The sequence below is a fragment of the Triticum dicoccoides genome, chromosome 5B (assembly GCF_002162155.2).
Source record: "Triticum dicoccoides isolate Atlit2015 ecotype Zavitan chromosome 5B, WEW_v2.0, whole genome shotgun sequence".
Taxonomy (NCBI): domain Eukaryota; kingdom Viridiplantae; phylum Streptophyta; class Magnoliopsida; order Poales; family Poaceae; genus Triticum; species Triticum dicoccoides.
In genome coordinates this window covers 588,966,858-588,978,214 of record NC_041389.1, presented here as the reverse complement: position 1 = coordinate 588,978,214, position 11,357 = coordinate 588,966,858, and the positions used below count along the sequence as shown (strand labels likewise).

Below are 11,357 nucleotides of genomic sequence, written 5' to 3'. Positions count from 1 at the left end.
AGCATTAGACTACTTTAAAATCTATAAAGCTGAAGTTGAAAAACAACTAGAGAGAAAGATCAAGCGTCTTAGGTCCGATCATGGTGGAGAGTATTTTCCAAAAGTTTTTGATGAATTTTGTGAGGAACATGGTATTATTCATGAGAGGACGCCTCCCTATTCACCTCAATCAAATGGAGTGGCCGAGAGGAAAAACCGCACATTGACTGACTTGGTGAATGCCATGTTAGACACTGCTGATTTATCTAAGGCATGGTGGGGGGAGGCTCTATTGACTTCATGTCATGTCCTGAATAGAGTTCCCAGCAATAATAAAGAGAAAACCCCTTATGAGGAGTGGGTTGGGAGAAAACCATCACTTTCTTATTTGCGCACTTGGGGATGTTTGGCAAAGGTCAATATTCCTATTCCTAAGAAACGCAAACTTGGACCAAAGACAGTGGATTGTGTCTTTCTAGGGTATGCTCAACGGAGCATTGCTTATAGGTTTTTAGTGGTAAAATCTGAAGTACCTGATATGCATGTTGATACTATAATGGAATCTCGTGATGCAACATTTTTTGAGAACATATTTCCTATGAAAGATATGCATAGCATTGCTAGATTTTCTTCTGAGATAATTCCTGAATCTAGTACAACTGATGAATATTTCGAACAATCACATGAGGAAGTCCTTGAGAAGGATAACAATGAAGTTCCTAGAAGGAACAAGAGACAAAGGATTGCAAAATCCTTTGGTGATGATTTCATTGTATACCTTGTGGACGACACACCCAAGACGATTGCAGAAGCATATGCCTCTCCGGATGTAGATGATTGTAAAGAAGCTGTTCATAATGAGATGGACTCAATTCTTTCTAATGGAACTTGGGAACTAACTGATAGACCATATGGTTGTAAACCTGTGGGCTGTAAGTGGGTGTTCAAACAGAAGCTAAAGCCTGATGGTACTATTGATAAGTACAAGGCGCGGCTAGTGGCCAAGGGCTACACTCAGAAAGAAGGCGAAGATTACTTTGACACCTATTCACCCGTTGCTAGAATGACCACCATTCGAGTGTTACTTTCCTTGGCTGCCTCTTATGGTCTTATCATTCATCAAATGGATGTAAAGACAGCTTTTCTCAATGGAGAGTTGGAAGAGGAGATCTATATGGATCAGCCTGACGGGTTTGTGGTAAAGGGTGAAGAGAGAAAGGTGTGCAAGTTGTTAAAATCTTTGTATGGTCTGAAACAGGCACCTAAGCAATGGCATGAGAAGTTTGAAAGAACTTTGACTTCTGCAGGATTTGTCATTAACGAGGCTGATAGGTGTGTTTACTATCACCATGTTGGGGGCAATAATGTCATATTATGTTTGTATGTGGACGACATACTGATCTTTGGTACAAACATTAATGCAATTAATGAGGTTAAGTCTTTTCTATCAAAAAGTTTTGACATGAAAGATCTGGGAGAAGCCGATGTAATTCTAAACATCAAACTTATTAAGGATGAGAGTGGGATTACATTAATGCAATCTCACTATGTTGAGAAGGTCTTGAACCGATTCGGTTTTATGGATAGCAAGCCTTCTCCAACACCTTATGATCCTAGCGTGACACTCAGAAAGAACAAGAAAGAAACGAGAGATCAATTAAGATACTCTCAAATTGTCGGTTCACTCATGTACTTAGCTAGCGCTACAAGACCAGATATCTCTTTTGCTGTGAGCAAACTGAGTAGGTTCATGTCCAACCCGGGTGATGATCATTGGCATGCACTAGAAAGGGTCTTGCGCTATCTGAGAGGTACTATGAGTTACGGAATTACTTATTCAGGGCATCCTGCTGTGCTAGAAGGATATAGTGATTCAAATTGGATCTCCGATGTTGATGTACTTTACGCAACAAGTGGGTATGTATTTACTCATGGTGGTGGCGCAGTGTCATGGAGGTCTTGTAAGCAAACCATATTGACGAGGTCAACTATGGAAGCAGAATTAACTGCTTTGGACACAGCTACTGTTGAGGCAGAATGGCTGCGTGAGCTCTTGATGGACTTGCCGGTTGTTGAAAAACCTGTACCGGCTATTCTCATGAATTGTGATAACCAAACGGTTATCGCTAAAGTGAACAATTCTAAAGATAATGCAAAGTCATCAAGACACGTGAAAAGACGTTTGAAGTCTGTCAGGAAGTTGAGAAACTCCGGAGTAATAACTGTTACGTATATACAAACAGACAAAAACCTGGCAGATCTCTTTACAAAGGGACTATCACGAAATGTGATAGATATTGCATCGAGGGAGATGGGTATGAGACCCATAGATGTTACACCATAGTAGTAACCCAACCTTTGTGATCGGAGATCCCGTGAATTAGGATCTGGGAAGAACAAGCTATTGGTTAACTGAGGAGAGTAATAACTTATGATCGTCTCCAAGTGAAGATGCAAAACTCTCAGAGCTGTAAGGCTCAGATCTGTAAGGCAGGTCGGCAACATGCCTTAATGTGGTTCTATTGGCTATAATTAGCAAAGATGCTGTCCTACAGAGCAGACTTGAAAGAACACACCTATATGAGTTCTGACTGTAAAACGTCGCAGTCTATGAGATTTGGGTGATCTCTAGTAAACTCACGAAGAGACCAGGGAGTATGACGTATAAGCTCCAAACTGCGGGGTAGCCTACTGGCGGTCAGGTACTGGTTAAGACTTTGAGTGAAACCTGTTCACACAAAACTAGCAATTCAAGGCATAGTCCATTGTCAAGTTGTGAATGGATGTAGTTTAAAGTTCTAGGCAGAAGTTCAACTTAACAGTCTCTGCTGAAACACTAGTATATTAAACAAGTGGTGAGAGAAGGCAAATCTCTAAATGGGTATTTGAGATCTGGCGGGGGATTGTTAGAATTAATGGGCTAGGCCCATAGCAATTTCTGAAATCTCAAAGCCCATGTGTAAAATGGCAAGTGGTGGTGCTAAGTTTAGTCCCACCTTGGAAGTTGAAGAAGAGTTGGACCTCTTTATATAGTGGGTTCTCTCCACCACTCTAAGTGGTGTGTGAGAAGAGAAAGGAAAAACCACACGCGCGCGCTCGCTCGCCTCGCCTGGCCTGGGATTGTGGTCGCGACACAATACCGCCTCTGGTCCTAATATATATACAGCTACCGGCTGCGGCCAGAGATACAACGAAAAACACCTAGGGTTTTGCCTCATCTCACAACTTGCGCCGCCATCGTAGTCTACTCCATCCCAAACGCCGGCGTGCATCAGCGCGTGAGAGAGCAGGTCTCCGGAACCGTTCGTCTTTGCGATCCTGCACCGGGAGAGGACGAATTAGGTTTTTGGGAAGCGCTGTGCGCGACTGCTCAAATTCGTCATCACGGGTCGTCTTCCGTCCAAGTCGGGCGGTGCTACTCATCGTCGTATTCATCACCGTCAGCAGCAGATCATCGCCAACATCGTCATCAACACTGTCGCACCCATAATAGCTAACGATCAGTACGTCCAACATCCTTTGTTCATGTCTGTTTCTACAGCTATTGTTACGTGCTTGCTGCTGTTATGCATGTCTTGCTGTTCTTCTAGTTTGCTAGATTATTGCATGCTAGTATCTTTTCTAGTCATGAATTATTTACTGGAATTAATCATGAACTTGCCTAATATTCCAACAAACTACAGAATCGAATCACACATAACAGCACCCGAGAGAGCCAACGTTCCGTTACAAAGAATTTGTACAGATGAAGGCGAAGACAGACCAGCCTGTCTGTCGATGGCGAGAACCGGTTCGCAACAAATCTTATTGGCTGTCGACGAGCAAGAGCTGCCTGGCCTCGGCGACATGGACCTCGATGGCGTCGAGGTCCCCCTTCACCTTGTCGGAGACGTGCGGCGTGGAGGCGTCCAAGCCTCTGGCGACCAGAAGCTCGCCGAGGTCCCGCATCGCCTGGCTCAGCTTCGAGTTCATCTCGTCCAGGGACGTCGTCTGGTGCTGCAACGACGCCTCGCACGCCCTGATCTGCTCCTCCCCCAGCTTGACGTGGAAGACGCTGTCCTGGTAGTCGACCAGCAGGCTCGGCACGTCCTTCTGCTGAACCTCCCACATTTCGGCCAAGGCGTGATCCCGGACAAACTTCTCGGTGTCGGCTTCCAGGAGGGAGAGGAAGCAGCCCTCTACCTCCGATTCAAGGCGTGAGATCTCGCCGTCGATGTCGTCGCAGTTCCTCATGCTCTTGATCTCCTTTTGAACGATGCTAAGCTGCTCGCGGGACTTCTTCAGTTCAGATAAGAGCTTCGTCCTCTCCTCCTCGGACTTCAGCAGCTCCGACGCCTTGCCGAAATTCATGGGCTTCTGCAACGGGGTGGTAGGGCAGTCCAGGTTGTCGATGGCGAAGAGAACCCTTTCCGTCTCCTTCCTCTGAGCCTCGAAAGAACGGTATTTCTGTTTAAGACCATCGATTTTGTTTCTCAGCTCGGTTTCGGACCTGCGTGCCTCTGCACGTGCAGCAGAAATCTCGGTTTTGTGAGTTCTCAGGCTACTCAACTGTTCCATCTTTTTATTCATTGATTCCACGTTGACGCCGAACTTGGACCCGGCAAGAGCTTCGGTTTTCAGATGCAAGTCCCAGCATGATGCCGCGGGCGAGAAAATCTTGTCTTCCAAAGCGTTTTCTCTCTCGTGTGATTCTGACAGTGCGGACTTGAGAGCGCTGATGTCTTCCTGCTCTTTCTGAACATCTAGACAGCAGAGCTGAATGCTTGATGAAAGTTCCTCTGCCTTGGTGCTAGCCATTTCAAGTAGTTTGAAATATTGCACCGCGTCCTGGGCAGTCACAAGCTTGTCTTGGACATGCTCCAGCTTGACACGGACAAGCTGCATCGCTTCTTTGAAAGCCACAATTGGAGAGTCATGCACATGCTCTCCTTGGAAACCCTCAGCATCCATTTCGGCATCTCTGAACTGAATGTCTTCTGTAGTTTCAGGATTGCTTAGCATAGTATCCATTTCAGCATCTCTGAACTGAATGTCTTCTGTAGTTTCAGGATTGCTTTGCATGGTATCCATTGCTTCATCCATTTCAGCATCTCTGAACTGAACGTCTTCTGTAGTTTCATGATTGCTTTGCTCAGAAAACTTTCTTTTAAATTCGTCCCTTTCTTGCATAGCTTTCTCATACAAACTCATAAGTTTGTCATTTTCCTCATGCATCTCTTCCAGCTGAAGCTGCAGTTCTGAAAAGTCAGATCTCGAAGGGTCATCCTTGTGGCTGCAGTTTTCATCCACTATCATAGGCTCTTCAACAGCATCACTGCGTGAACCATATGCACCCTCTGGTTGGTCATCCAGCAGGCTATTCCCTCCATTAGAAGGATGGCTGCTTTGCTGCTCATTCGAATCTTCAGTTTGAGGAATGGAAGGATAATTTCCATGTTGTTTCACCTCAATGTTGACAATAGCCTGTTCATAGAGACCAACCAGTCTCTTGTTATCCTCGATCAGGGTCGTAAGCTCTGTTCTCAATTTCTCATTCTCTTTGGCCAACCCAATTGCAGTTTCATGAGCTTCTGCTTCTCTTTGACTTGCAGTAGCTATTGCATCTACCAATGTCTTAAGTTCTGTCTGAGCATCAAGCAAGACGGACTGTTCCTGGTGCTGTGCAGCCTTAAATTCTTTGTTCTCATGGTCGCATTTCTTCGCTACCTCCAACTCTACAGTCAAATCATCAACACGCCTGCACAACATCCAATGTGAGAAATGAACCACATAAATCTCTGGACAAGAAAAAGCAAAAAAAAAGGAACATAATTCCAGACACACAAAATAGTAGTATGCAGTGAAAACCATCAGTGAAGCTTGCAAACCAAGATGATTTAGAAATGACTTGCCATACTCTTTAGGGCCTTTTTATAATTCTTGGGATATCATATGCAAGTAAATCAAACAAAATGCAGCACATATGAGTTGTTGGGGTTGATCTACACCTATGCTTGCCATCACAAACCCAGATGTTCAGAACTGATGCCATCAGTCTTCTGAGAAGCACACTGCAGCACCTTTTCTTGAACTTGCACAAATGCATCATTAACTCCAACCCACCAACTATTCTAGGCATATTATCCATTCGATATGCACAGTACTACCAAGCAGAAAAAAATACTAGATTGCCTGGAAGGAACTAAGAAACTTTTCAGTGATAGAGAAATAAGCACCCAGATTCAGGTTGAGGGGAACTCAAACCTGGGTGACCTCCCACCAACTTTCTAGGCTTCATTCCTAAGCAGAGAAAACAACAACAGGAAGAACACCAAGAACCAAATGGTAGGTCTTGAAATGTAGCGCGCAAAAACAGCACAACAATTTCTTCAGTTACAGTGACTTGAAACACTAACAAAAAAAGTGTTTTTGACTTCTAGATCCTATACACCTGTAATCTCGTTCGTGGGGGCACCAAGGGTTTTACATATGTGAGAGTTGTGTTAGGATATGGGGCCTGAAGTAAATACTGTAAATTTAAGGAACCAATTATGATTGCAAAAGCTGATGACATTAATATTCCTTTCTCATCATACCCCACAACCATAGCATGCAATAACAGAATACACAAGACAAGAAATAGTGATATACCTCTCGAGTTTCTCTTTTGCTTGAAGACAGACGCTCAAATTTTTACGTAGTGACTCGATTTCTCTCTCATTTTGAATAGCCTGTATAACAACATTACAAACTGATGTTACAGAAAATAATGAATCAGAATAGGATACTTATTAAGTCAGCTACCTCCTCCATATCGGAGTTGATCAACAATGTATACTTATGATTACAGGTTGTTTTAAAAGATCTGTGAAGGTATCATCAGACGATATGCCAAATATAGTTCTACAATACCAACCTGAACAAGAAGAAACTCGTTTTTCTCATCACCAGCTTCCTCCCCAAATAGTGAGAGGTCCTGCGGAAGTCATTATGGGATATCGTTTAAGCAAAATGGTAGGTAAAGAGATATAATACCATGCAAGTATTTGTAACAGCTAGCTAAGGAAAATTCAAAAGTTCTGCATATATCTGCACTAAACGGGAGAGAAGTCTACAAATTATAAAGCATACCTTGTTAACAGGATCCTTCTCATTCATAAGTTTCCAGTCAAGTGCTTCTAGGAGCTAAAGGAAAACAAACTAAGTAAGTTCAGGATGTCAAAAAAATTATAAGAGTAAAAAAAAGTTTATTTTAGTACAAAAGTTCTTATCACTGAAAATTTCCCCTTCACGGGCCAACATGTCATGAAAGTGGATACCTGATGTTCTAAAATATTTATCTGCTGATGCATTCTTTCCAATTCTCCTTCATCAACAAATGACTGCAACCTACAAGCTCAAAAAAAAAAAAAAAAGCCATCAAGCTACCAACTATATTAGTGTAGGCAGTACAAAAGGGGGGAACTGAAGTGATTGGATACCGAAGCTAACCTTCGAATCTCTTCCTTCAGTTGTAGGTTTTCCATAGCAAATCTTGTAATTTCTGGATTTCGTTCTAGTTGGTTCCGTAGAGCTTCGATTTCCTTCATGAGGTCTTCCTTCTCTTGCAAGAGATGTGCTTCAGCGGATAACTTCCCTGATGCAACTTGCTCCAATCTCTTGATTCGATCTTCACGAAAGCGAAGCCTCATCCTGAAACTTCTCACCTCTTCTGATCTTTGATTCGCCTGTGGTGCAACAACAAATTGCATTAAGAAAAAAAATACTATACTGGCATATATTTGCTTTTTTAGTGACAAAGTGTTCTAGAGTATCTACAAAATCTAATGTAGTGAAGAGAGATGCATACCAGCTCTTCAGCAATCTGCTTTGCAGCAATTGCTGCCTTTAGCTTTGCTTCTTTTTCTTGCTCCCTCCTAAAAGCGGCGGCAAGTGTAATATCATAATCTCTCCTCTGAACACAACACAAGAAAGAGAAAGTAAGCATACGATCAAAAACATAAGTTCAACAAACAGAACCAGTATATGGATAATGTTCGAGATAGACAAAACAGTATATGAATACCTGTGTAGCTTTCTTATCAAACATAAGTGGACTGAATGTGCCATTAGCTTGATCCCATTTGAATGCACTAGGGGACTCGCAGACAAATCCATTGTTAGCAAATCCAGATTGTCCTTGCAGGCGACTAAGCTCTTTCTGTGGTAATAGCAAAGCATTAGATTGTGTACAACAAAACATATTAACGCTCTGCAACAAAAAATATCAGGCACAGGCCACTGTTAATTAACAACAAACGTCAATCATAGCACAAAGGACCATAGTTAGAAAAACATGTTAATCATAGCACAGAATATTTTTCATTAAACCAAAATTGAAATGCATCATCTATACCTTGAGATGTTGGATCTCTAAACGCATGCTCAGAACGTCACCAGAGGCATCCTCATTTATAATAGCCTACAAAAGCAACAATTAGTTATTGTTTTGCGTATTAAAAACAAGTCAATAAGACATGTTCATGACATACATTATTCCGTATGTGCTTAGCCCGTTGCGCAAATTTTAATGTGCTCAACGTCTCAGCTGCACAGCTAGAAATACAAATTAAAATATCAGTAAGATGCATCTATAGCAAGCCTTTTGCAGAAAAGGAAAAAGAAGTCATGTTTAGAAGTCTACCAGCTAGATGGGCTTATATTTGCAATTATAGTGGTCTTAGAGTTACCTCCAAGTGAGTCCTGGAAAGAGATGAAAATGTATAAATAAACAAAGTAAACATCAGAGATGTCAAAAACATAAAGTGAGAAATCTACCACTTCAGCTGTGCATATTACCTGCAGCAGAAATGTCAATTTCGAATCTCGGTAGGGAACATGCTGTGACTTTTTGTTTGACACAGCAATAAGGCTGGTAATAACATGTCTGTAAACAATCCCATATGGAAACAGTGAAATGATTAAACTGAATCAAGTCAAGCTATGAACAGTTTAGTATTATCTGAGGTAAAGAATTGAAGCTCAACAACTAACCCTAAGGTTGAGAGTGACTTGTTGATGTTTGAAGCTTCCTTCAAGCGTTCCCCTTCAGCACCTGAACTCTTTTGCCTGCACATCACACATCATCCACGTTCAGTGGCAAGAATAGGAGACTTGAAAAGCATAACAAGCAAGGTTACATGTGGAACTTACCTCTCTGAGCCAGCAAGGTCAACAAGGTTAAGATGAGAAAATCGATGATGCTTGATACCTTGAGATTCCCACTGTAAGGTTGATAGTTCAGTTAGAAGATAAAGTGCATCAATACATATGCATGAATTAAGGTAGGGATAAATAGATGCTGGTCTAGCAATATCTTTGAAAGTTAAGGCAAGAATGTTTTGTTTCCTATTACACAAAAACTATACCTTGCTCTCTATAAGACATGTGAATACACTATGAGAACGGCTACTTGCTCGGTTCATATTGGTAGATGCCACCTTTCTGTTTGCTGCCCCCTGGAGAGAAAATGCAGAATTTAGCTAGTGAAACTAACACAGATAATAAACTGACTAATAAAGGGAGGGGAAATCTTGCTGCAATCCCTAGAGATAAAGGAAAAACTAGTGTAACATGCCATGCGAAAATAAAGGATCTGATCAGCTTAACTGCAGTCCATGTTCTAAATACTTCAGTCACTCCATCTAGTCAGTAAAGTACAATATGCTATTTGTTTTTCCTATTTAAAATTCATATTTACGTATTTCTATTCATACTGCATCAAAAGAAAACTGTATTGTGTAATGTTTAAGTATATAGTTTTGAAAAGTAAGTGGCTGTAATTGTCAGTGACGGTTGCTAAAACGATCAAAAGAGAAGTCAAGGAGACAAGGAATTGGAGATTGAAACAGCATGTTTATATTTATATACTTAGTTTATATATGTGTATTTGACTATTTGTGCGAAGAACCTTGAGCAAAATTGATGTAGGCATGTTATATTAATCATTCTGCAATAATTGACACAGGTACTGCCAAAATCAGGCCTGCTACGCTGTTTTGGGGACACTGACCTCGATAAGTTGTTGCAGTGCTTCTCGGGCATTAGAAACCTCATGTTCAGTCAGATTCTCAACATGCATACCCCTTTTCGCATCCTCCCTTAACTGTAAAAGAAAAGCATAGCTAAGAAGGTCATGGTCCAAAGAAGTTAGATGCCAACTTTGTAAACTTTTCCCAACAGTGTCACGGCAAAGATGCAACCACCAAAAAGTTGCCAATACGCAGGCACTAGATTTTAGTGAATCACCTGTAAGTTTGTTGCGTTTGGATTGAGCAAATCCAGAATCTGCTCATTATATATCTCCAAGAACGAGCACTTGCAAGTAAAACTGAGCTTTTCGTCTCTTCTTATTTCCTTTTCCTGCAAACAGCAATTGAAAAGATTAGCTCAGAAACAGTACACCATCTACAGCACAAAATTAGACATCAGAATCAAAATATCATCAAAGCTTGCCTTCTGGATTCTTAAGAAGAGATGCTCGAACACTCGAGGCGTCATACCACAGTTCTCATTGTTTCTCCGTGTGCCATTTTCTATGTCCCCAAGCATCGTGTGGGTCTTGCCACTACCGGTCTAAGAAACAGGACGCTTTTGTAAGCACACTGATTTGAAGTGCAAATAAAAGAGAGTAAGCACACTGCAACAGCAGGTGGAGGCTGTAGCTCACCTGCCCATAAGCAAACATGCAGCTGTTATAGCCAGCCATGCAGTTCTCTACCATGGGCACCCCAGCAACCTTGAAAAGGCTCTCCTACACAGCACCAGCACAAGAGCATTTAGGCATCCTGCACAAATAAGTGAAGGAACAGACGAACAGGAACACGATGCCGGGAAACAAGGAGTATACCTGCGTGATGTGCTCATCGGCGACTAGATCAAAGGTGAACCGGGACTCCGGGTGGCAGGTCCAGGTGATGCTCTGGCCGCTGTCCTGCCTGACGCACCTCTTCTCCCCCTGCACCGATATCTCGCTGCTGCTGAGGGGCCGGACACGAATCACGACCTGCGGGCGGGACGGAGCTGTTAGCGCGGACCGGACGTGACGAACCAGGTGTTCGACGAAATGCCCCATCGGCGCAGCACGCCGGCGGGCGCGGCCGAAACTAGATCGAGACCCAACCGCGAGGGGAAAATCGGGGAGGCAGAGGCGTAGGAGCTCCCGGCGAGGTGAGGCGAGGGTGGGCGAGACGAATCGCTATACCTGCACGTTGTTGTCCTTCCAGAAGGAGGGGTCCTCCTGCAGCTCGAACCGCGCGGGGGCGGAGCTGTCGTCGTCGCCGCCGTCCGACAGCATGGCGGCTGCGGCTGCGATGGAGGCGGGGATGGGCTTGCGGCGGGCGGGATCTGGGCAGAGCGGC

At 43.1% G+C, this 11,357-nt stretch overlaps 1 protein-coding gene across 1 annotated transcript; it reads right to left on the bottom strand.

Moving 5' to 3' along the window:
• Positions 1-3,596: 3,596 nt before the first annotated feature.
• On the bottom strand, positions 3,597-11,351 carry LOC119311832 (kinesin-like protein KIN-12G). The gene is made up of 21 exons (XM_037587543.1): positions 11,201-11,351; positions 10,847-11,002; positions 10,667-10,750; positions 10,453-10,572; positions 10,246-10,359; positions 10,010-10,102; positions 9,366-9,455; positions 9,151-9,221; positions 8,992-9,066; positions 8,797-8,884; positions 8,642-8,700; positions 8,490-8,553; positions 8,354-8,419; positions 8,024-8,158; positions 7,808-7,912; positions 7,450-7,685; positions 7,278-7,347; positions 7,090-7,143; positions 6,875-6,934; positions 6,610-6,689; positions 3,597-5,716 (listed from the first exon to the last, which is right to left on the bottom strand). The coding sequence occupies exons 1-21, from the start codon at positions 11,291-11,293 to the stop codon at positions 3,784-3,786; spliced, it is 3,846 nt and encodes a 1,281-aa protein (XP_037443440.1). The 5' UTR covers positions 11,294-11,351; the 3' UTR covers positions 3,597-3,783.
• Between the last annotated feature and the right edge of the window lie 6 nt (positions 11,352-11,357).